This window comes from Myxine glutinosa, chromosome 5 (assembly GCF_964187855.1).
Source record: "Myxine glutinosa chromosome 5, kmMyxGlut1.1, whole genome shotgun sequence".
Classification (NCBI taxonomy): domain Eukaryota; kingdom Metazoa; phylum Chordata; class Myxini; order Myxiniformes; family Myxinidae; genus Myxine; species Myxine glutinosa.
This window is the reverse complement of record NC_136265.1, coordinates 109,350,739-109,378,159: the sequence shown is the minus strand read 5'-3', so window position 1 is coordinate 109,378,159 and position 27,421 is coordinate 109,350,739. Positions and strand designations below refer to the sequence as shown.

The window sequence follows — 27,421 nt, the reverse complement described above, 5'->3', positions numbered from 1 at the left end:
TAAAAGGTCTCATGTGTCTAAAGGGTGTGAATGAGTGAAGCTGAATAAATAACGGCCTTGGTTCAAAACTCATCGATTGTCCCGATGACCTGAGATCATCAAGGCTTCATTAAACAAGATTTTCGAAATCTGTTTTGTTGTGAGGAAATCGGAACGTGCTCTCTAAACGATTATATAGGGAGACGGATCAAAATCGCTTGTTTTAAACTGTCGGATGTACAGTATATTTGGAAGGGTATGTATACTTTTTGAAGTAAAAAAAAAAAATTGTGTACAAAGTTGAAGCTCGTATAAGAACTAACAGACATGAAACATAATAAAGGGAGCAGGAGACAAGATGGGGGAGAGAGGGAAGGACCAGAGTAGAAAACAGGGACATTGGGAGATCTGTGGAAGGGAGAGGGCTGGGCCGGGGTACACGGGATAAACAAGATGGACACTATTAGGAATATCAGGAAACAAAATGGAATTTGAAGGAGGTGGATTTATGGGGCAGAAAGGATCAAGATTTTGGATGGGGGAAGATAAGAGATGGTGGTGAACAGCTGTTTTGAAGACCTGGGGGGAGGAGTGGGATTGAAGAGAGTGAGGGAGTTTGTTAAAGAGGTGGGAAAAAAGAGGAACAAAAGAGTGAAGGTGAGCAGTTACCTAAGGTGGTAACGTTTTTTGTACAAATTCTTTTTTTCACCTTTGAGAGTTACGTCATTAGATGAGCAGTACAACTACCTTTAAATCGATGTATAGGTTGTGTTTTTATCTTGCCAAAACGAAGTTTTTGCAAGATGTATTAGTCAGCTTGTATGTTTGTTTTTTTGTTTGTGGTTAATCATTTTTTTTTCACGTTTAGATCACTCTGGAGACCACAGTTATTATTGGAAACTCCTGTAACTTCGCATATCAGAGTCCTATAGAGATACCCTTCAGCACACAAAATTTTGAAGGTCAAGGTCAAAGGTCAAGGTCACTTTGTGGTCAATCATGGAGGTCGACGAAACACTAATTTTTTGAGTAACTTTGATCGGATCGTCTCCAAACTTCATGGGAATCTAGTATATGGTCCGGCGCTCAGCTGATTAGTTTTTGGTGGCGATCGGCCTTGACCTTCATGGTTAGCGCTGGAGGTCGAAAATTATTGACCCCAAGGTCAAATTTTGAAATCGTAGGTACCATATCGAGTAATACCTCATATGAATGCCCTTGATGAGTGCTTCCCAGATCTGTAAACAGTTTGACGCTATGACGTCATTTGATGACGTCATGACGAAAAAACGGAATTTTCACATTTTGGCAAGATACGGTTCACCCTGTGGGTGACATATTTTTTTTTTTTCTTTTAACATCTTCGTTTTTTTGGAATGATTTTCCATTCGCACATTTAAAAGATCACGTGACTCCTTCTTCGCCGATCTTTTTTTCTTTTTCTTTTTTGTGTGCAGAGTCGAGGCTCGTGAAAGAGCTAACATTTATCAAACAAACAAATCAAACAAACAAGCAAACAAAATATATAAAAAGGGGAGCGGTTGACAAGATTGGGAGAGAAGGGGAGGAAGCACACAAACACAACATTTGAGAGCAGGGACATCGGGAGATGTGTGGGAGGGAGAAGGCCTGGGGGGAGGCAGGATAGGTATAAAGCGCAAGGACACCAAGGACTTCCAGGAAAGAAGTCGGCACCTCAAAAAGTGGATTTGGGATGAAATTAGCGGGGGTAGAAAAGATCAAGGTTTTGGATTGGGGAAGATAAGAGATGGTGGTGAACAGCCGTTATAAAGACCTGGAGGGAGGAGTGGGATTGAAGAGAGTGTGGGAGTTTGTTCCAGAGGCGGGAGAAAAGAGGAATGAAGGAGTGAAGGTGAGCAGAGAGTCTTGATTTTGGCAGTTTAACCATAAGAGGGTTGCTGGCAGATCTTGTGCGACCTGTAGGAATATTTGGGGGACAGAGCCCAGAGAGAGCTGGGGGAGCAAGGCCGGAGAGGAGTCGGTAGAAGACGGAAAGACCACCAACCTGCCTGCGGTGATTAAGTGAAAGGCCCTCGGAGATAGCATCATCGCGGGAGATTCCAATGATTCTGAATGCTTTGTTTTCAACAGCGTGAAGACGAGCTCGGTGTGAGGCAGGAGCACCAGCCCAGAGGGGAGAGCAGTATTCCATTGAGCTGCGGATGAAAGCCTTGTATGTGGTGAGGAGCTCAGGTGTGCCAAGGAAGGACTTTGCACGACGGAGGATGCCCAGTAGGCGACTGGCTTTGGAGGCCAGATTTGAAATGTGGTTTTCCCAGGAAAGATCATGGCAGATAGTGAGACCCAAAAGCTTGAGTGACAGAACTTCTTGGAGAGGATTATTCAGAAAGTAGATGGGAGGGTTGTCCAGTCGGTCTTTTCGGAGAGACATCGTAAGAGTGTGAGAGAGAGACATCTTTCCGATCATGGCAACGTTTTAGTTAACAGTTATGTTTCATATCTGATAGCATATTTGATGATCAGAGCTCTCAATTTCACGAAATAAATATGTATGTGGTTTGAAATCCAATCGAACATTGGGCTTTGCATAAAACATTGTATATATGGATATATCCTCGGACATCATGGCGACAGGTGGCGGCTCGGATGGTTTTAAGTTATGAATTATGAGAAAATATTGAAATTGAAAGAGAACAGGTAAGTTAGCTATGGCTCACTTCCCACATCCCCTCCTAATTTATTTCATCGGCTAATTAAGTGTGAGTCGGTAACTGCTAAGGCTGGAATGGTGACGCCTGCATTGCACCTTGCAGGAGCTACGGTTCCAGGGAGGGGGGGGGGGGGTTGTGGGGCTGTGTTACGTTTGGGACATGTGTATTAAGTAGGCCGACTGTGCGGGCAAGAGCATTTGCATGTCGCCATAAGGAGGGTGGTTTTGTGCTAGTTAAATAGGGCTTATGGTTAATAATCCTTGGAGACGATCTTGGAGACGGCGGCAGGGATTTTCGAAGCTCCACACGGTCTCCACGTTTTTGGAAGTTAAGTCTGTTCACAATTGTATTTTGTCGAAACTGTATTTATCTTTCGGTGTGTGAAGTTATTGTGTGCAACTTTGGTTGTTTCTCGGTGTTTATCTTTCATAAATTGATCGTCTGTTTGCCGTGTCGCGAGCAAGGCCTTGTACAATGTGCACTGTACAACCTTGAGGCTTTGTTTTTCTCTCAGTGGTCCGTCGTTTGTGATCCAATAACTTTCGTTCTCTGTATTCCCAGTCTTTTCACCCATAGCCTACTTCCTTGTGTAAATCTCAACTCAAAAAAAAAAAAAAAAAAAAAAAAAAAAAAAAAAAAAAAAAACATTTCCTTCTCTGTTCTCATTCGTTTATTCATTCTTATTCGTTCGTTCGTTCTTCGACCACGTGTTTCTCCCCCATTTCCCCAGATAGTTTTCACTCATTAACCTTCAATGTTTACACTTTCCCCTGAAGTTATGTATTCCGTCATATTTTATAACACCTTTTTCTTCTTCTTCTTTAAAAGGCTGCTTTCGACTTGCTCACCAAATCAATTCATCCCAAAAAAAATATCCATCTCCTATAGTGCCTTTTTTCTACATTCCCTAAACTCTCCTGCACTCCATCCTCCATCCAGCGTCCTTAAACGTATTTTTAACTCGAAGGTCACAAGAAACTCATTTTGCAATAAATGTTCGTTTCCCATAAATCGTACACTTTCAAAAATCTAATCTCACCCCTCCCCTCCAAATCTTCCCCATAACCCCTCCCCTCCAAATCTTCCCCATCACCCCTCCCCTCCAAATCTTCCCCATCACCCATCCCTTTCAAATCTCCCCCCTTGCCCCCTCCCTCCTAAACTACCCCCTCACCCCTCCCCGCCAAGACGCCCCCTCGCCCCTCCCCTCCTAGACTCCTGCCTCACCCCTCCCCCTCCAAATCTCCCCCATATCCCATCCCTTTCAAATCCCTCCCCTTGTCCCTTCCCTCCCAAACTCCCCCCTCACCCCTCCCCTTCAAATCTCCCCACCCTCATTGCTTCTCAATTTCCTCCCTCTCACTCCCCCTCCTCAAAGCGTCCTCCCCGCTTCTTCCCCCTTCAAACTCTCACCTCCATCTCCCCCAACCTTCTGCCTCGCTCTTCCCCCTCCTCAAATAACACCTCATTGTGGCTCACCCAATCACCATCAAACCTTTTGTCCGCCCCATCCTTCCCTTTCTCCGAGCTATTCTGAAATCTCTGACACACCTTCAACAGCTCTCCCTACCTCTTCCACCTCTTCCACATCTTACCCTACCCCTCCTCCCCCCTGTTCTGTATCTGATGCTCCCCCTTCCTCTTCATTAACGGTATGGACCTCAAACATCCGGGGCCTTCGTTCAAACTTAACTGATCTCTCCATACAGGTTGCTTCTGTCAAACCAGACGTGATCTGCTTAACAGAAACTTTCCTCCTTTATGATGTCTCTGATTCCATAGTTTCTCTCCCGGGCTACTCCCTCCTCCGGTATGATAGACCTGAGCCTCGTCCTGGAGGCGGGGTTGCTATCTTTATCAAAAACTCTCTTCCTCACTCGCCCTGCACTGCACTCTCTCCACCTCACCCCCAGGAATACCTCTGGCTACGGCTTCCCCTTCGCTCCCACCTCTTGTTCATATGTGTGTTGTACCGTCCACCAAACAGTGATGACTTCATCTACATCTCGCTGTCTGATGATATGGACCAACTTCTATCTACTCATCCCAACTCTCTCTTCCTCATATGTGGTGATTTCAACTGTCATCATGCCAGTTGGCTGGGTGTGGGTACCTCTCTCACCAGCCATGGCTCCTCAGCAAAGGACTTCTGCGACTCACTGGGACTGACACAATCTGTCAATTTCCCGACCCGGATCTCAGTCAACGGAACATCTTCTCTTCTGGACTTGGTTATGACTAACTTCCCTGAAAATGTCTGCTGCTCTTCTTCTGCTCCGATCGGATCATCTGATCATGTCCTTGTTAAAGTGGACATCTCTCTGACCATCCTCAGGGAGCCTGCTCAGCGTCGACGAGTCTGGCATTTCACTCAGGCCAACTGGCACGGTCTTCAAGCAGCCATCAATCATCTGGACTGGTCTCCCATCTCTACCACATCTGACATCAACTCATCCTGGGAATTCTTCCAAAGTAAATTGCTCTCTCTCATGCACAGATTTATCCCATCTCGTCTTCAGTTGTCATACCCTTCCTCCCGTCCATGGTACATGGAATCTTGTGGTGAGGCTGTTGCCCAGAAACAACTTGCCTTCGTCTCCTGGAAAGCAAATCCAACGGAAGGAAATCTCATTTCCTTTCACAAAGCCCGAAACAAGTGTGTGTCCACCCTCAGGAGAGCCAGGAAACAATATCTCTCCGTTCTCAAGACCGAACTCTCTTATCTGTCTCCCTCTTCCAAATCCTGGTGGCGTCTGGTCAAATCCGTTTCTGGTGTTTGTTCCCCCTCCATCCCCTCCCTTACCTCAAACGGCTACACAGCTGACTCCGCACGTGAAAAAGCTGAATGCCTCAACTCTGTGTTTGCCTCTAAATCTTGTGTCCCAAACCCATCCCTCTCTGTACCCACCATACCCAGTCGTACCCTGCTGCTTCTGGACTCCGTGTCCTTTCCTCCTGACAAGGTGGAAAAGTTTCTGTCAACCCTCGACTCTGATTCTGCAACTGGACCCGACGGCATCAGCCCACGGGTCCTAAAATCCTGCTCTGCTGCTCTATCTCACCCTCTCTCTGTTCTCTTCACCCTCTCTTTTGCTCAAGGTCAACTGCCATCTGCTTGGAAATCAGCCAACATCACCGCTTTGCACAAAAAAGGTGCAAAAACAGATCCTAGCAACTACAGACCAATCAGCCTTCTCCCAATTATCAGCAAAGTCATGGAATCCATCATTGCTTCTGATATGAAATCTTTCCTCTTCTCCAATGGCTTGATCTCTGATCATCAATTTGGTTTCAGACCAGGTCACTCTACTCTGGACATGCTGCTTCTGCTGTCTCAACAATGGATGGAGGTCCTCAATGCCAAACAGGAAATTAGAGCTGTCTCCCTCGACATATCACGTGCCTTCGACACGGTCTGGCACCCCGCTCTGCTCACCAAACTCTCCTCCTTTGGTATCCATGGAAATCTCCACGCATGGCTGGCGGACTTCCTCTCTAGTCGTCGTCAACGTGTGGCCCTGAATGGGTTTCTCTCATCTCCTCTTCCTGTTCAGGCTGGAGTTCCCCAAGGCAGTGTTCTGGGCCCCGTGCTTTTTCTGGTCTTCATCAATGATCTCTCTGACTCTCTCGAAAATCCTCTCTATCTCTTTGCTGATGACTCCACTCTCTGCCGCTCCATTCCTCTTCCCTCAGATCGGCAGTCTGCTGCCTCCTCACTCTCTGAAGACCTGGACAAAATCACAGACTGGTCAAACAAGTGGAACATGTCTTTCAATCCTGACAAATCTCACACTCTTACTATGTCTCTCCGAAAAGATCGACTGGACAACCCTCCCATCTACTTTCTCAACAATCCTCTCCAAGAAGTTCTGTCGCTCAAGATTTTGGGTCTCACTATCTGCCATGATCTTTCTTGGGAAAACCACATTTCCAAGCTGGCCTCCAAAGCCAGTCGCCGACTGGGCACCCTCCGTCGTGCGAAGTCCTTCCTCGGCACACCTGAGCTCCTCACCACATACAAGGCTTTCATCCGCAGCTCAATGGAATACTGTTCTCCCCTATGGGCCGGTGCTCCTGCCTCACACCTAGCTCGGCTTCACGCTGTTGAAACCAAAGCTTTCAGAATTATTGGAATCTCCCGCGATGAAGCTATCTCTGAGGGCCTTTCACTCACTCACCGCAGGCAGGTAGGTGGTCTTTCTGTCTTCTACCGACTCCTCTCCGGCCTTGCACCCCCAGCTCTCTCTGTGCTCTGTCCCCCAAATATTCCTACAGGTCGCACAAGATCTGCCAGCAACCCTCTGATGGTTAAACTGCCGAAATCTCGGCTCTCCGCTCACCTTCACTCTTTCATTCCTCTTTTCTCCCGCCTCTGGAACAAACTCCCTCACTCCCTTCAATCCCACTCCTCCCTCCAGGTCTTTAAAACAGCTGTTCACCACCATCTCTTATCTTCCCCCATCCAAAACCTTGATCTTTTCTACCCCCGCTAATTCACCCCAGATCCACCTTGTTTGAAATTCCAACTTCTTTCCTGGAAGTCCTGGCAGTGTCCATATGTTTTATACCTCTCCCACTGCCCCCTTCCCACGCCCCCCCCCCCAAAGCCCTCACCCTCTCTCAGATCTCTCGATGTCTCCATGTCTCTCGGTCCCTGCTCTCAAATGTTGTGTTTGTGTCCTTCCCCCTCTCTCCCCATCTTGTCTACCGCTCCCTATGTTATGTTTTATGTGTCGGTTTGTCTTTCTGTGTGATTAATGTTCGCTCTTTCATGAGCCTCGATCTTGTATACAAAAAAAAAAAAAAAAAAAAAAAAAAAAATCCCCAGTGTGTAACGCCTCCTGCAATTTTGCCTTTGTTCTTATAAAATTCACTCGGCTGGCCATGCAATTGGCACATTGCCACAACCACACCGACAAGTCTGACAGAAACCCAGCACATTTGCCAATCGGCAAAATAAAGCCCAACGACATCCAAACATTCCCGAACAGAGATTGGACTCCGCCCCCCGACGACTTGTGATGGGGAGGCCACGTCTCGACCTTCGTCATTGGGCGTCAAGCAAGGCCGTGAGGCCCCACCCCGAAGACGATGATTGGTCGTGGCCATGGACTGATATATTGGGACGTCAGGATTGGCCGTATGACATCAGAGACCTGGAAGGTTCGAGAATAGGAAGAATCCGTTATTTCTCTCCCTCTGATCCTGTTATGTGTGGCGAACGGTCGCTTTTCTTTTGACTCTCATTGGTTCTGGCAATCGGATTGGGCAGTTGCTTTTGTTCTTTGTCCCTGGCTTGGTTGTTCCTGGCTCGTGTACGATCGTGGAGAGGAGGAAGAAGCGGACTCTCTCTCTTCATCCCTTATGCCGGCTTTGGGATCGAACGGCGGGGGGGTGTTTGGCTGCCTGCTGCTGGCTCGGTGTGTGGACCGGCTCGTTTGACCGGCGCCACTGTTCGGGTGCTTCGACGACCACCAAGCTCCTCAAAGTCCTTGTTGAGACGCAAAGCAGAGTGCAAGCCGACTTAAAACATTTATTTTCTTGAATCATTCCCTTGTTTGTGTACGAGTCTGAGTTGGGATGTCTCAATATAGGAATTTAGTTTTTACTTTATATTTCGTTTTTATTATCCTTGCATTCATTTTCATTAAATCCTATAATTTTGGCATTTCAATTTGTTGTATTGTGAATTTTGATGTCTCTTATTTGTGTTTGTGGGTCGAGTAATAACCAGGTGGCGGCGCAAAAAAGATAATCCCGCCAAGTTTCGAAATACGCCTCGGAGTTAAAGCTCGTTTTGGCAAATATATATATACTGAAACGCAAAAGAAACTTACCACCTTTGAAACCTTTAAATATCAACAATAACACTGCGTGTAGTAAATGTGTGAACTTATTTGTGGACAATAGTGTCCTCACTGTCAGACAAAACGGTCACGGATGGTCACTTGAACCTTCAATGGTCACTTCATAGCACAGCTGTTGAACAGCCGTTTTGACTGTCAGTGATTAGCCAAGGGGTACGGGATGATTTTAATGAGCTGCACGTGATGTCTTGATATTGGCTTTAAAAAGGCCAGTGCAAAATGGGCATTTTGACCGAAAAATTTGACCATTTTGACCAACTTCAAAAGGACCGAAAACGCAAAAGAAACTTACCACCTTTGAAACCTTTAAATACCCAGAACTGAGACCTGAGACCACCCAGAACTGAGAAACTTTCAGCATGACAACGCTCGTCCCCATGCTGCTCGCTTTACCAATGCATTTCTCCAAGGCGAGAACATCAACACCATGCAGTGGCCTGCACTCTCCCCTGACCTGAATCCCATGGAGCACCTGTGGGATGAGCTTGGGAGACGCGTAGTTAGCAGGGCCAGGACACGGGCAGAGCTGCTTCAGACATTGAGGACTGAGTGGGACAGAATCCAGCAGCAATCCATCCAAAGACTGGTAGGCAGTATACGCCGACGATGCACTGCCTGTGTCAAAAACAATGGTGGCCACACACGCTATTGAAAGGGGACTGACATTGCACCCTGTGCTGTTCTGTACTGTAGAACAAACTGATGAGATGGTGTATCTTGGTCAAAAACTTGACATGTCATCAATAAAATGCCAATGTTTCAATTAGCAATTGTTGGTTTGTTTTATTTTGAACTGTTACAATTTTATTACATTTCAAACAAGTGGTAAGTTTCTTTTGCGTTTTCGGTCTTTTTGAAGTTGGTCAAAATGGTCAAATGTTTCGGTCAAAATGCCCATTTTGCACTGGCCTTTTTAAAGCCAATATCAAGACATCACGTGCAGCTCATTAAAATCATCCCGTACCCCTTGGCTAATCACTGACAGTCAAAACGGCTGTTCAACAGCTGTGCTATGAAGTGACCATTGAAGGTTCAAGTGACCATCCGTGACCGTTTTGTCTGACAGTGAGGACACTATTGTCCACAAATAAGTTCACACATTTACTACACGCAGTGTTATTGTTGATATTTAAAGGTTTCAAAGGTGGTAAGTTTCTTTTGCGTTTCAGTATATATATATATATATATATATATATACACATATGTTGAACAGTTTGGCAATGAACAAACACTAACACAAACACAACTTGACAATTTTCAAGACATGTAGCAACCTCTGCTCGAAATCATCTCATTTCTGGTATGGAAAAATGATCCTTGGGAGTAAACGTGATATCAAATCCACGGGAACATGATCCTTGGGAGTAAACGTGATATCAAATCCACGGGAACATGATCCTTGGGAGTAAACGTGATATTAAATCCATGGGAACATGATCCTTGTGAGTAAACGTGATATCAAATCCATGGAAAAATGATCCTTGGGAGTAAACGTGATATCAAATCCATGGAAAAATGATCCTTGGGAGTAAACGTGATATCAAATCCATGGGAACATGATCCTTGGGAGTAAACGTGATATTAAATCCATGGGAACATGATCCTTGTGAGTCAACGTGATATCAAATCCATGGAAAAATGATCCTTGTGAGTAAACATGATATTAAATCCATGGGAACATGATCCTTGTGAGTAAACGTGATAGCAAATCCATGGAAACATGATCCTTGTGAGTAAACGTGATATCAAATCCATGAGAACGTGATCCTTGTGAGTAAACGTGATATCAAATCCATGGAAACATGATCCTTGGGAGTAAACGTGATATCAAATCCATGGAAACATGATCCTTGTGAGTAAACGTGATATCAAATCCATGGGAACGTGATCCTTGTGAGTAAACGTGATATCAAATCCATGGAAAAATGATCCTTGGGAGTAAACGTGATATCAAATCCATGGGAACATGATCCTTGGGAGTAAACGCGTTATGAAATCCATGGGAACATGATCCTTGGGAGTAAACGTGATATCAAATCCATGGGAACATGATATTTGGGGGTAAACATGATATCAAATCCATGGGAACATGATCCTTGGCAGTAAACGTGATATCAAATCCACAGAAACATGATCCTTGGCAGTAAACGTGATATCAAATCCATGGGAACATGATCCTTGGGAGTAAACGTGATATCAAATCCACAGGAACATGATCCTTGTGAGTAAACGCGATATCATATCCATTGGAACATGATCCTTGGCAGTAAACGTGATATCAAATCAATGGGAACATGATCCTTGGGAGTAAACGTGATATCAAATCCATGGGAACATGTTCCTTGGGAGTAAACGCGTTATGAAATCCATGGGAACATGATCCTTGGGAGTAAACGCTTTATAAAATCCATGGGAACATGATCCTTGGGAGTAAACGTGATATCAAATCCATGGGAACATGATCCTTGGGAGTAAACGTGATATCAAATCCATGGGAACATGATATTTGGGGGGTAAACGTGATATCAAATCCATGGGAACATGATATTTGGGAGTAAACGTGATATCAAATCCATGGGAACATGATATTTGGGAGTAAACGTGATATCAAATCCATGGGAACATGATATTTGGGGGTAAACGTGATATCAAATCCATGGAAACATGATATTTGGGAGTAAACGTGATATCAAATCCATGGGAACATGATCCTTGGGAGTAAACGCGATATGAAATCCATGGGAACATGATCATTGGGAGTAAACGTGATATCAAATCCACGGGAACATGATCCTTGGGAGTAAACGTGATATCAAATCCATGGGAACATGATCCTTAGGAGTAAACGTGATATCAAATCCATGGAAACATGATATTTGGGAGTAAACGTGATATCAAATCCATGGGAACATGATCCTTGGGAGTAAACGCGATATGAAATCCATGGGAACATGATCATTGGGAGTAAACGTGATATCAAATCCACGGGAACATGATCCTTGGGAGTAAACGTGATATCAAATCCATGGGAACATGATCCTTAGGAGTAAACGTGATATCAAATCCATGGGAACATGATCCTTGGGAGTAAACGTGATATCAAATCCATGGGAACATGATCCTTGGGAGTATACGCGTTATGAAATCCATGGGAACATGATCCTTGGGAGTAAACGTGATATCAAATCCATGGGAACATGATATTTGGGGGTAAAAGTGATATCAAATCCATGGGAACATGATACTTGGGAGTAAATGTGATAAACCCCCCGAACTCTCTTATCTGTCTCCCTCTTCCAAATCCTGGTGGCGTCTGGTCAAATCTGTTTCTGGTGTTTGTTCCCCCTCCATCCCCTCTCTCACCTCAAACGGCTTAACGGCTGACTCCGCACGTGAAAAAGCTGAATGCCTCAACTCTGTGTTTGCCTCTAAATCTTGTGTCCCAAACCCATCCCTCTCTGTACCCACCATACCCGGTCGTACCCAGCTGCTCCTGGACTCTGTGTCCTTTCCTCCTGACAAGGTGGAAAAGTTTCTGTCAACCCTCGACTCTGATTCTGCAACTGGTCCTGATGGCATCAGCCCACGGGTCCTAAAATCATGTTGTTCCGCTCTTTCACTCCCTCTTTCTGTTCTCTTCACCCTCTCTTTTGCTCAAGGTCATCTGCCATCTGCTTGGAAATCAGCCAACATCACCGCTTTGCACAAAAAAGGTGCAAAAACAGATCCCAGCAACTACAGACCAATCAGCCTTCTCCCAATTATCAGCAAAGTCATGGAATCCATCATTGCTTCAGATATGAAATCTTTCCTCTTCTCCAATGGCTTGATCTCTGATCATCAATTTGGTTTCAGACCTGGTCACTCTACTCTGGACATGCTGCTTCTGCTTTCTCAACAATGTATGGAGGTCCTCAACGCCAAACAGGAAATTAGAGCTATCTCCCATGATATTTCACGTGCCTTCGATACGGTCTGGCACCCTGCTCTGCTCACCAAACTCTCCTCCTTTGGTATCCATGGAAATCTCCACGCATGGCTGGCGGACTTCCTCTCTGGTCGTAGTCAACGTGTGGCCCTGAATGGGTTTCTCTCATCTCCTCTTCCTGTTCAGGCTGGAGTTCCCCAAGGTAGTGTTCTGGGCCCTGTGCTTTTTCTGGTCTTCATCAATGATCTCTCTGACTCTCTTGAAAATCCTCTCTATCTCTTTGCTGATGACTCTACTCTCTGTCGCTCCATTCCTCATCCCTCAGATCGGCAGTCTGCAGCCTCCTTACTCTCTGCAGACCTGGACAAAATCACAGACTGGGCAAACAAATGGAAAATGTCTTTCAATCCTGATAAATCTCACACTCTTACGATGTCTTTCCGAAAAGACCGACTGGAAAACCCTCCCATCCACTTTCTGAATAATCCTCTCCAAGAAGTTCTGTCACTCAAGCTTTTGGGTCTCACTATTTGCCATGATCTTTCCTGGGAAAACCACATTTCAGATCTGGCCTCCAAAGCCAGTCGCCGACTGGGCATCCTCCGTCGTGCGAAGTCCTTCCTTGGCACACCTGAGCTCCTCACCACATACAAGGCTTTCATCCGCAGCTCTATGGAATACTGCTCTCCCCTCTGGTCTGGTGCTCCTGCCTCACACCTAGCCCGCCTTCACGCTGTTGAAACCAAAGCGTTCAGAATCATTGGAATCTCCCGCGATGAAGCTAACTCCGAGGGCCTTTCACTTACTCACCGCAGGCAGGTTGGTGGTCTTTCCGTCTTCTACCGACTCCTCTCTGGCCTTGCCCCCCCCCCCCCAGCTCTCTCTGGGCTCTGTCCCCCAAATATTCCTACAGGTCGCACAAGATCTGCCTGCAACCCTCTTATGGTTAAACTGCCAAAATCAAGACTTTCTGCTCACCTTCACTCCTTCATTCCTCTTTTCTCCCGCCTCTGGAACAAACTCCCTCACTCTCTTCAATCCCACTCCACCCTCCAGGTCTTTAAAACAGCTGTTCACCACCATCTCTTATCCTCCCCCATCCAAAACCTTGATCTTTTCTACCCCCGCTAATTTCGGTCCCCTTGTGTTTTATACCTCTCCCTCCCCCCCCCCCCCCCCCCCCTCCCCTTCCCACACCTCCTGCCCCCAAGCCCTCTCCCTCCCATACTTCTCCCTGCTCTCAAATGCTGTGGTTGTGTGCTTCCCATTCTCTCCCCATCTTGTCTTCCGCTCCCTCTTTTTGTATATTTTGTATGTCTGGTTGATTTGTTTGTGAAATAAATGTTAGCTCTTTCACGAGCCTCGATTCAGTATACAAAAAAAAGAAAAGAAAAAAAAATAATCAAATCTACGGGAACATGATATTTGGGAGTAAACGTGATATAACATCCATGGGAACATGATATTTGTGGGTAAACGTGATATCAAATCCATGGGAACATGATCCTTGGCAGTAAACGTGATATCAAATCCACGGAAACATGATCCTTGGCAGTAAACGTGATGTCAAATCCATGGGAACATGATCCTTGGGAGTAAACATGATATCAAATCCACAGGAACATGATCCTTGTGAGTAAACGCGATATCATATCCATTGGAACATGATCCTTGGCAGTAAACGTGATATCAAATCCATGGGAACATGATCCTTGGGAGTAAACGTGATATCAAATCCATGGGAACATGTTCCTTGGGAGTAAACGCGTTATGAAATCCATGGGAACATGATCCTTGGGAGTAAACGCTTTATGAAATCCATGGGAACATGATCTTTGGGAGTAAACGTGATATCAAATCCATGGGAACATGATATTTGGGGGGTAAACGTGATATCAAATCCATGGGAACATGATATTTGGGAGTAAACGTGATATCAAATCCATGGGAACATGATATTTGGGAGTAAACGTGATATCAAATCCATGGGAACATGATATTTGGGGGTAAACGTGATATCAAATCCATGGAAACATGATCCTTGGGAGTAAACGTGATATCAAATCCATGGGAACATGATATTTGGGGGTAAACGTGATATCAAATCCATGGGAACATGATACTTGGGAGTAAATGTGATAAACCCCCCGAACTCTCTTATCTGTCTCCCTCTTCCAAATCCTGGTGGAGTCTGGTCAAATCTGTTTCTGGTGTTTGTTCCCCCTCCATCCCCTCCCTCACCTCAAACGGCTTAACGGCTGACTCCGCACGTGAAAAAGCTGAATGCCTCAACTCTGTGTTTGCCTCTAAATCTTGTGTCCCAAACCCATCCCTCTCTGTACCCACCATACCCGGTCGTACCCAGCTGCTCCTGGACTCTGTGTCCTTTCCTCCTGACAAGGTGGAAAAGTTTCTGTCAACCCTCGACTCTGATTCTGCAACTGGTCCTGACGGCATCAGCCCACAGGTCCTAAAATCATGTTCTTCCGCTCTTTCACTCCCTCTTTCTGTTCTCTTCACCCTCTCTTTTGCTCAAGGTCATCTGCCATCTGCTTGGAAATCAGCCAACATCACCGCTTTGCACAAAAAAGGTGCAAAAACAGATCCCAGCAACTACAGACCAATCAGCCTTCTCCCAATTATCAGCAAAGTCATGGAATCCATCATTGCTTCAGATATGAAATCTTTCCTCTTCTCCAATGGCTTGATCTCTGATCATCAATTTGGTTTCAGACCTGGTCACTCTACTCTGGACATGCTGCTTCTGCTTTCTCAACAATGGATGGAGGTCCTCAACGCCAAACAGGAAATTAGAGCTGTCTCCCATGACATTTCACGTGCCTTCGATACGGTCTGGCACCCTGTTCTGCTCACCAAACTCTCCTCCTTTGGTATCCATGGAAATCTCCATGCATGGCTGGCGGACTTCCTCTCTGGTCGTAGTCAACGTGTGGCCCTGAATGGGTTTCTCTCATCTCCTCTTCCTGTTCAGGCTGGAGTTCCCCAAGGTAGTGTTCTGGGCCCTGTGCTTTTTCTGGTCTTCATCAATGATCTCTCTGACTCTCTTGAAAATCCTCTCTATCTCTTTGCTGATGACTCTACTCTCTGTCGCTCCATTCCTCATCCCTCAGATCGGCAGTCTGCAGCCTCCTCACTCTCTGCAGACCTGGACAAAATCACAGACTGGGCAAACAAATGGAAAATGTCTTTCAATCCTGATAAATCTCACACTCTTACGATGTCTTTCCGAAAAGACCGACTGGAAAACCCTCCCATCCACTTTCTGAATAATCCTCTCCAAGAAGTTCTGTCACTCAAGCTTTTGGGTCTCACTATTTGCCATGATCTTTCCTGGGAAAACCACATTTCAAATCTGGCCTCCAAAGCCAGTCGCCGACTGGGCATCCTCCGTCGTGCGAAGTCCTTCCTTGGCACACCTGAGCTCCTCACCACATACAAGGCTTTCATCCGCAGCTCTATGGAATACTGCTCTCCCCTCTGGTCTGGTGCTCCTGCCTCACACCTAGCCCGCCTTCACGCTGTTGAAACCAAAGCGTTCAGAATCATTGGAATCTCACCGCGATGAAGCTAACTCCAAGGGCCTTTCACTCACTCACCGCAGGCAGGTTGGTGGTCTTTCCGTCTTCTACCGACTCCTCTCTGGCCTTGCCCCCCCCCCCAGCTCTCTCTGGGCTCTGTCCCCCAAATATTCCTACAGGTCGCACAAGATCTGCCTGCAACCCTCTTATGGTTAAACTGCCAAAATCAAGACTTTCTGCTCACCTTCACTCCTTCATTCCTCTTTTCTCCCGCCTCTGGAACAAACTCCCTCACTCTCTTCAATCCCACTCCACCCTCCAGGTCTTTAAAACAGCTGTTCACCACCATCTCTTATCCTCCCCCATCCAAAACCTTGATCTTTTCTACCCCCGCTAATTTCGGTCCCCTTGTGTTTTATACCTCTCCCTCCCCCCCCCCCCCCTCCCCTTCCCACGCCTCCTGCCCCCAAGCCCTCTCCCTCCCATACTTCTCCCTGCTCTCAAATGCTGTGGTTGTGTGCTTCCCATTCTCTCCCCATCTTGTCATCCGCTCCCTCTTTTTGTATATTTTGTTTGTCTGGTTGATTTGTTTGTGAAATAAATGTTAGCTCTTTCACGAGCCTCGATTCAGTATACAAAAAAAAAAAAAAAAAAAATTCAAATCAAATCTACGGGAACATGATATTTGGGAGTAAACGTGATATCAAATCCATGGGAACATGATATTTGGGGGTAAACGTGATATCAAATCCATGGGAACATGATATTTGTGGGTAAATGTGATATCAAATCCATGGGACCATGATATTTGGGAGTAAACGTGATATCAAATCCATGGGAACATGATATTTGCAAGTAAACGTGATATCAAATTCATGGGAACATGATATTTTGGAGTAAACGTGATATCAAATCCATGGAAACATGATATTTGGGAGTAAACGTGATATCAAATCCACGAGAACATGATATTTGGGAGTAAACGTGATATCAAATCCATGGGACATGATCCTTGGGAGTAAACGCGATATGAAATCCATGGGAACATGATCCTTGGCAGTAAACGTGACATCAAATCCACGAGAACATGATCTTTGGGAGTAAACGTGATATCAAATCCATGGGAACATGATCCTTGGGAGTAAACGTGATATCAAATCCATGGGAACATGATCCTTGGGAGTAAACGTGATATTAAATCCATGGGAACATGATCCTTGTGAGTAAACGTGATATCAAATCCATGGGATCATGATATTTGGGAGTAAATGTGCTATCAAATCCACGGGAACATGATATTTGGGAGTAAACGTGATATCAAATCCATGGGAACATGATCCTTGGGAGTAAACGCGATATGAAATCCATGGGAACATGATTCTTGGGTGTAAACGTGATATCAAATCCACGGGAACAGGATCCTTGGGAGTAAACGTGATATTAAATCCACGGGAACATGATCCTTGGGAGTAAACGTGATATCAAATCCACGGGAACATGATCCTTGGGAGTAAACGTGATATCAAATCCACGGGAACATGATCCTTGGGAGTAAACGTGATTTCAAATCCACGGGAACATGATCCTTGGGAGTAAACGTGATATCAAATCCACAGGAACATGATCCTTGGGAGTAAACGTGATATCAAACCAGAAGTAATCTGGTTCTGGCTTCTGCTTTTCAGTTCATAATCACAGACATTGCTGATGCCACCTGCACGGGCACCCAGACATATTTATGCCAATTTTACCTGCATGGGCACCCAGATATATTTATGCCATGTTACCTGCACGGGCACCCAGATATATGTATGCCAATTTTACCTGCACGGGCACCCAGATATATTTATGCCAATTTTACCTGCATGGGCACCCAGATATATTTATGCCAATTTTACCTGCATGGGCACCCAGATATATTTATGCCAATTTTACCTGCATGGGCACCCAGATATATTTATGCCAAGGTCAAGTAGCATCCTAAGAGAGAAATGCTCATTCATCCATCACGTTCTCCTTCTGGAGGAGCTTCAGTGCGTTCCTGGTTCGATTCTCGATCCGGATATAAACGGTAAACCCAGAGTTTCACAGGCTGGGTGATTCACCAATGGATGTGTGTGCCATCCCTTGGAAGGAGGTTAAACGGGTGGCCTGGCAGCATATGTTGGTGGACATTAAAGATCCCACGTTGTTCTTCATGAAGAGTAGGTGAGTTAGCGCCAGCACCATGAACAAATTACAAATTCCTGCTCAAACCTACAGGGGGCACTGCATCGGTGGTGAGGCCTTGCCCTCGGCCAACGATGCTACCCCACATCATTGTGCTGCATACGATGGTGAAGAAGAAGATTGCGTTCCTGCAGGTGCTCACTCGTTCTTCACTGTCCTACTTTTGGAGGAGTGATCAATGCTCATTATTCTGAATGAAAATTGCATCACTGCCCTATGGTACTGCTCTTCCTCTTAAATAAATAAAAAATACAAAACTTCATCAAGGGGGTTTACCTGGAGAACCAGGAGGTCCAGGTGAAGCAGTAGGCCCAGGAGGGCCAGGCAGTCCTTCAGATCCACTGCCACCCGGTGTCCCTGGAAGACCAGATTGACCAGGGGGTCCTGCAAGAAAATAGAAAAGCATCTCATGTACACACCTGTGTTCTTATCGTATAACTCACCCATAAGTGCAAACACCAATTTGTTATCTACATATAAAGTACAATATCAGTTTGTGTCTGTACAGATGACTGTCTTCCATATAAAACAATATCAGTTTGTGTGTTTGTACAGATGTCTGTCCGTCATATAAAACACCATATCAGTTTGTGTCTGTACAGATGTCTGTCCCTCATATAAAACACCATATCAGTTTGTGTCTGTACAGATGTCTGTCCCTCATACAAAACAATATCAGTTTGTGTGTTTGTACAGATGTCTGTCCCTCATACAAAACAATATCAGTTTGTGTGTTTGTACAGATGTCTGTCCCTCATACAAAACAATATCAGTTTGTGTGTTTGTACAGATGTCTGTCCCTCATACAAAACAATATCAGTTTGTGTCTGCCTGCAACCCTCTTATGGTTAAACTGCCAAAGTCTAGGCTCTCTGCTCACCTTCACTCTTTCATTCCCCTTTTCTCCCGCCTCTGGAACAAACTCCCCCACTCCCTTCAATCCCACTCCTCCCTCCAGGTCTTTAAAACAGCTGTTCACCACCATCTCTTATCTTCCCCCATCCAAAACCTTGATCTTTTCTACCCCCGGTAATTCACCCCAGAGTCCTTGCAGTGTTCATATGTTTTATTCCTCTCCCACCTCCCCCCAAGTCCTCCCGATGTCCCTGCTCTCAAATGTTGTGTTTGTGTCCTTCCCCCTCTTCCCCCTCTCTTTTGTGTCCTTCCCCCTCTCTCCCCATCTTGTCTGCCGCTCCCCTTGTTTTTTGTGTTTTGTGTGTCGGTTTGACTTTTTGTGTGATTAATGTTAGCTCTTTCACGAGCCTCGATCTTGTATACAAAAAAAACAAAAACAAAAAAACAAAAAAATCAGTTTGTGTGTTTGTATAGATGTCTGTCCCTCATATAAAACAATATCAGTTTGTGTGTTTGTACAGATGTCTGTCCCTCATACAAAACAATATCAGTTTGTGTTTGTACAGATGTCTGTCTTCCATACAAAACAATATCAGTTTGTGTGTTTGTACAGATGTCTGTCCCTCATATAAAACACCATATCAGTTTGTGTCTGTACAGATGTCTCTCCCTAATATAAAACAATATCACTTTGTGTCTGTACAGATGTCTGTCCCAAATATAAAACAATATCAGTTTGTGTCTGTACAGATGTCTGTCCCTCATACAAAACAATATCAGTTTGTGTCTGTACAGATGTCTGTCCCAAATATAAAACAATATCAGTTTGTGTCTGTACAGATGTCTGTCCCAAATATAAAACAATATCAGTTTGTGTCTGTACAGATGTCTGTCTTCCATACAAAACAATATCAGTTTGTGTGTTTGTACAGATGTCTATCCCTCATACAAAACAATATCAGTTTGTGTGTTTGTACAGATGTCTGTCCCTCATACAAAACAATATCAGTTTGTGTGTTTGTACAGATGTCTGTCCCTCATATAAAACACCATATCAGTTTGTGTCTGTGCAGATGTCTGTCCCTAATATAAAACAATATCAGTTTGTGTCTGTACAGATGTCTGTCCCTAATATAAAACAATATCAGTTTGTGTCTGTACAGATGTCTGTCCCAAATATAAAACAATATCAGTTTGTGTCTGTACAGATGTCTGTCTTCCATACAAAACAATATCAGTTTGTGTTTGTACAGATGTCTGTCCCTCATATAAAACAATATCAGTTTGTGTGTTTGTACAGATGTCTGTCCCTCATACAAAACAATATCAGTTTGTGTCTGTACAGATGTCTGTCTCTCATACAAAACAATATCAGTTTGTGTGTTTGTACAGATGTCTGTCCCTCATACAAAACAATATCAGTTTGTGTTTGTACAGATGTCTGTCCATAATATAAAACACCATATCAGTTTGTGTTTGTACAGATGTCTGTCCCTAATATAAAACACCATATCAGTTTGTGTTTGTACAGATGTCTGTCCATAATATAAAACACCATATCAGTTTGTGTTTGTACAGATGTCTGTCCCTAATATAAAACACCATATCAGTTTGTGTTTGTACAGATGTCTGTCCCTAATATAAAACACCATATCAGTTTGTGTTTGTACAGATGTCTGTCCCTCATACAAAACAATATCAGTTTGTGTTTGTACAGATGTCTGTCCCTCATACAAAACCATATCAGTTTGTGTTTGTACAGATGTCTGTCCCTCATACAAAACAATATCAGTTTGTGTCTGTACAGATGTCTGTCCCTCATACAAAACAATATCAGTTTGTGTTTGTACAGATGTCTGTCCCTCATACAAAACAATATCAGTTTGTGTTTGTACAGATGTCTGTCCCAAATATAAAACAATATCAGTTTGTGTCTGTACAGATGTCTGTCCCTAATACAAAACAAGATCAGTTTGTGTTTGTACAGATGTCTGTCCCAAATATAAAACAATATCAGTTTGTGTCTGTACAGATGTCTGTCCCTCATATAAAACACCATATCAGTTTGTGTGTTTGTACAGATGTCTGTCCCTAATACAAAACAATATCAGTTTGTGGTTGTACAGATGTCTGTCCCTAATACAAAACAAGATCAGTTTGTGTTTGTACAGATGTCTGTCCCAAATATAAAACAATATCAGTTTGTGTCTGTACAGATGTCTGTCCCTCATATAAAACACCATATCAGTTTGTGTGTTTGTACAGATGTCTGTCCCTAATACAAAACAATATCAGTTTGTGTGTTTGTACAGATGTCTGTCCCTAATACAAAACAAGATCAGTTTGTGTTTGTACAGATGTCTGTCCCAAATATAAAACAATATCAGTTTGTGTCTGTACAGATGTCTGTCCCTCATATAAAAACACCATATCAGTTTGTGTGTTTGTACAGATGTCTGTCCCTAATACAAAACAATATCAGTTTGTGTGTTTGTACAGATGTCTGTCCCTAATACAAAACAATATCAGTTTGTGTGTTTGTACAGATGTCTGTCCCTCATACAAAACAATATCAGTTTGTGCGTTTGTACAGATGTCTGTCCCTAATACAAAACAAGCTCAGTTTGTGTCTGTACAGATGTCTGTCCCTAATACAAAACAATATCAGTTTGGGTCTGTACAGATGTCTGTCCCAAATATAAAACAATATCAGTTTGGGTCTGTACAGATGTCTGTCCCTAATACAAAACAAGTTCAGTTTGTGTTTGTACAGATGTCTGTCCCTAATACAAAACAAGATCAGTTTGTGTTTGTACAGATGTCTGTCCCTAATACAAAACAAGCTCAGTTTGTGTTTGTACAGATGTCTGTCCCAAATATAAAACAATATCAGTTTGTGTCTGTGCAGATGTCTGTCCCAAATATAAAACAATATCAGTTTGTGTCTGTACAGATGTCTGTCCCTAATACAAAACAAGTTCAGTTTGTGTTTGTACAGATGTCTGTCCCTAATACAAAACAAGATCAGTTTGTGTTTGTACAGATGTCTGTCCCAAATATAAAACAATATCAGTTTGTGTCTGTACAGATGTCTGTCCCTCATATAAAACACCATATCAGTTTGTGTTTGTACAGATGTCTGTCCCTAATACAAAACAATATCAGTTTGTGTCTGTACAGATGTCTGTCCCAAATATAAAACAATATCAGTTTGTGTCTGTACAGATGTCTGTCCCTAATACAAAACAAGTTCAGTTTGTGTTTGTACAGATGTCTGTCCCTAATACAAAACAAGATCAGTTTGTGTTTGTACAGATGTCTGTCCCAAATATAAAACAATATCAGTTTGTGTCTGTACAGATGTCTGTCCCTCATATAAAACACCATATCAGTTTGTGTTTGTACAGATGTCCACCCCCCTTCATACAGGAAGGTTTTATCGATCAATCTTTTAACACGAATGTGTGTTCGCTACGTTCTATTTTTGAGGATAAAATAAACTTGAAACATTTTCCATAAAAGAGTAATTATGTCTCTTCTATTGGAATATGTCGATGGTGGCTTGCAAACCGAGCCTCAAGGGCGGTGTACAGAAAGGTTAAAAAAAACAAAACAATAAATACAAGGTGCATGGAGGTGAAATTTGCTGCACGTGATGTGCAACGCACGCAGAATAAAACGAGTGTTCATTTACATTCGTAGGAGGTCTAATAAATAAAGAAGATATAAGCACACCTGGCACTAGGCCCAGGCTTCAGACTTTGGCACGCTCACGAGGCTGTACCGTCAAAGAAACTGTTCCAATCCGTCAATTTTGACGAGCTTATATATTTTTGAATAAAACATACACTGTACCTTATATGAACCTATATGAAAATAGCAATATCATTATATGTAGAATGTTGATGAGGCATCAGGTGAAATATTAATGAAATTATTATTGACATGGAATGTTGATAAAGTTTTGTGTACCTGACAGAACTCTCGTTACAATGTTTTAATATTCCCTCTTTTGGTACTCTCTACACACAAAGCTATTATCTGCATTTCTTTTGGTACTCTCTACACACAAAGCTATTATCTGCATTTCTTTTGGTACTCTCTACACACAAAGCTACTCTCTGCGTTTCTTTTGGTACTCTCTACACACAAAGCTACTCTCTAAGTTTATTTTGGTACTCTCTACACACAAAGCTACTCTCTGCGTTTCTTTTGGTACTCTCTACACACAAAGCTATTCTCTGCGTTTCTTTTGGTACTCTCTACACACAAAGCTACTCTCTGCGTTTCTTTTGGTACTCTCTACACACAAAGCTACTCTCTACACACAAAGCTACTCTCTGCGTTTCTTTTGGTACTCTCTACACACAAAGCTACTCTCTGCGTTTATTTTGGTACTCTCTACACACAAAGCTATTATCTGCGTTTATTTTGGTACTCTCTACACACAAAGCTATTCTCTGCGTTTCTTTTGGTACTCTCTACACACAAAGCTACTCTCTAAGTTTATTTTGGTACTCTCTACACACAAAGCTACTCTCTGCGTTTCTTTTGGTACTCTCTACACACAAAGCTACTCTCTAAGTTTATTTTGGTACTCTCTACACACAAAGCTACTCTCTGCGTTTCTTTTGGTACTCTCTACACACAAAGCTACTCTCTAAGTTTATTTTGGTACTCTCTACACACAAAGCTACTCTCTGCGTTTCTTTTGGTACTCTCTACACACAAAGCTATTCTCTGCGTTTCTTTTGGTACTCTCTACACACAAAGCTACTCTCTACACACAAAGCTACTCTCTACACACAAAGCTACTCTCTGCATTTCTTTTGGTACTCTCTACACACAAAGCTACTCTCTGCGTTTATTTTGGTACTCTCTACACACAAAGCTATTATCTGCGTTTCTTTTGGTACTCTCTACACACAAAGCTACTCTCTAAGTTTCTTTTGGTACTCTCTACACACAAAGCTACTCTCTGCGTTTCTTTTGGTACTCTCTACACACAAAGCTACTCTCTACACACAAAGCTACTCTCTAAGTTTATTTTGGTACTCTCTACACACAAAGCTACTCTCTGCGTTTCTTTTGGTACTCTCTACACACAAAGCTACTCTCTGCGTTTATTTTGGTACTCTCTACACACAAAGCTATTCTCTGCGTTTCTTTTGGTACTCTCTACACACAAAGCTACTCTCTACACACAAAGCTACTCTCTAAGTTTATTTTGGTACTCTCTACACACAAAGCTACTCTCTGCGTTTCTTTTGGTACTCTCTACACACAAAGCTATTCTCTGCGTTTCTTTTGGTACTCTCTACACACAAAGCTACTCTCTGCGTTTCTTTTGGTACTCTCTACACACAAAGCTACTCTCTGCGTTTCTTTTGGTACTCTCTACACACAAAGCTCCTCTCTCCATTTCTTTTGGTACTCTCTACACACAAAGCTCCTCTCTCCATTTCTTTTGGTACTCTCTACACACAAAGCTCCTCTCTCCATTTCTTTTGGTACTCTCTACACACAAAGCTACTCTCCACGTTTCTTTTGGTCTCTACACACAAAGCTACTCTCTGCGTTTATTTTGGTACTCTCTACACACAAAGCTACACTCTAAGTTTATTTTGGTACTCTCTACACACAAAGCTACTCTCTGCGTTTCTTTTGGTACTCTCTACACACAAAGCTCCTCTCTCCATTTCTTTTGGTACTACCTACACACAACGCTATTCTCTGCGTTTCTTTTGGTACTCTCTACACACAAAGCTACTCTCCACGTTTCTTTTGGTCTCTACACACAAAGCTACTCTCTGCGTTTCTTTTGGTACTCTCTACACACAAAGCTCCTCTCTCCATTTATTTTGATACTCTCTACACACAAAGCTCCTCTCTCCATTTCTTTTGGTACTCTCTACACACAAAGCTACTCTCCACGTTTCTTTTGGTCTCTACACACAAAGCTACTCTCTGCGTTTCTTTTGGTCTCTACACACAAAGCTAATCTCTGGGTTTATTTTGGTCTCTACACACAAAGCTAATCTCTGGGTTTATTTTGGTCTCTACACACAAAGCTTCTCACTGCATTTCTTTTGGTCTCTACACACAAAGCTACTCTCTGCGTTTCTTTTGGTACTCTACACACAAAGCTGCTCTCTGCGTTTCTTTTGGTCTCTACACACAAAGCTACTCTCTGTGTTTCTTTTGGTCTCTACACACAAAGCTACTCTCTGTGTTTCTTTTGGTACTCTACACACAAAGCTAATCTCTGGGTTTATTTTGGCCTCTACACACAAAGCTTCTATCTGCATTTATTTTGGTCTCTACACACAAAGCTACTCTCTGCGTTTCTTTTGGTACTCTACACACAAAGCTACTCTCTGCGTTTCTTTTGGTCTCTACACACAAAGCTATTATCTGCATTTCTTTTGGTAGTCTCTACACACAAAGCTACTCTCTAAGTTTATTTTGGTAGTCTCCACACACAAAGCTACTCTCTAAGTTTATTTTGGTACTCTCGACACACAAAGCTACTCTCTCCCGGTACGTTAATTTTGGTAGTCTCTACACACAAAGCTACTCTCTACATTTCTTTTGATACTCTCTACACACACAGCTACTCTCTATGTTTATTTTGGTCTCGACACACAAAGCTACTCTCTGCGTTTATTTTGGTAGTCTCTACACACAAAGCTACTCTCTCTGTTTCTTTTGATACTCTCTACACACAAAGCTACTCTCTACGTTTCTTTTGATACTCTCTACACACAAAGCTACTCACTACGTTTAGTTTGATACTCTCGACACACAAAGCTACTCTCTACGTTTCTTTTGATACTCTCTAAACACAAAGCTACTCTCTGTTTCTTTTGGTACTCTCCACAAACAAAGCTACTCTCCATGTTTCTTTTGGTGCTCTCCACACACAAAGCTACTCTCTACTATTATTTTGGTACTCTCTACACACAAAGCTACTCTCTACACGCAAAGCGACTCACTATGTATATTTTGATACTCTCTACACACAAAGCTACTCTCTACGTTTCTTTTGATACTCTCCACACACAAAGCTACTCTCCATGTTTCTTTTGGTGCTCTCCACACACAAAGCTATACACTACGTTTATTTTGGTACTCTCGACACACAAAGCTACTCTCCATGATTCTTTTGGTACTCTCGACACACAAAGCTACTCTCCATGTTTATTTTGGTACTCTCTACACACAAAGATATTCTCAACATTTCTTTTGGTACTCTCCACACACAAAGCTACTCTCCATGTTTCTTTTGGTACTCTCTACACACAAAGCTACTGTCCATGTTTATTTTGGTAATGTACTCTCTACACACAAAGCTACTGTCTACGTTTCTTTTGGTACTCTCTACACACAAAGCTACTCTCTACTTTTGTTTTGGTACTCTCTACACACAAAGCTACTGTCTACATTTCTTTTGGTACTCTCTACACACAAAGCTACTCTCTAAGTTTCTTTTGATACTCTCCACACCCAAAGCTACTGTCCATGTTTCTTTTGGTACTCTCTACACACAAAGCTACTCTCTACGTTTCTGTTCGTACTCTCTCCACACAAAGATACTCTACGTTTCTTTTGGTACTCTCTACACACAAAGCCACTCCATGTTTATTTTGGTACTCTCTACACACAAAGCTACTCTCTATGTTTATTTCGGTACTCCCGACGCACAAAGCTGCTCTCTACTTTTCTTTTGGTACTCTCTACACACACAGCTACTCGCTACGCTTCTTTTGGTACTCTCTACACATAAAGCTACTGTTTACGTTTCTTTTGGTACTCTCCACACACAAAGCTACTCTCTACATTTATTTTGGTACTCTCTACACACAAAGCTACACTCGATGTTTATTTCGGTACTCCCGACACACAAAGCTGCTCTCTACTTTTCTTTTGGTACTCTCTACACACACATCTACTCGCTACGCTTATTTTGGTACTCTCGACACACAAAGCTATTCACTACGTTTCTTTTGGTACTCTCTACACACACAGCTACTCGCTACGCTTATTTTGGTACTCTCGACACACAAAGCTATTCACTACGTTTATTTTGGTGCTCTCCACACACAAAGCTATTCACTACATTTCTTTTGGTACTCTCTACACACAAAGCTATTCGCTACATTTATTTTGGAACTCTATACACAAAGCCACTCTACTTTTATTTTGGTACTCTCCACACACAAAGCTATTCGCTACATTTATTTTGGTACTCTCTACAGACAAAGCTACTTGCTACGTTTCTTTTGGTACTCTCTACAGACAAAGCTACTTGCTACGTTTCCTTTGGTACTC

At 43.3% G+C, this 27,421-nt stretch overlaps 1 protein-coding gene across 2 annotated transcripts in view; it reads right to left on the bottom strand.

Moving 5' to 3' along the window:
- COL4A6 (collagen type IV alpha 6 chain) overlaps positions 1 to 27,421 on the bottom strand; it is a 576,802-nt gene that overhangs the window by 40,959 nt on the left and 508,422 nt on the right. For both annotated transcript variants that reach the window (XM_078778521.1, XM_078778522.1), the window contains one exon: positions 18,512 to 18,619. In XM_078778521.1, the coding sequence (XP_078634647.1) occupies positions 18,512 to 18,619 (108 nt within the window). The remainder of the gene's footprint in view (positions 1 to 18,511; positions 18,620 to 27,421) is intronic.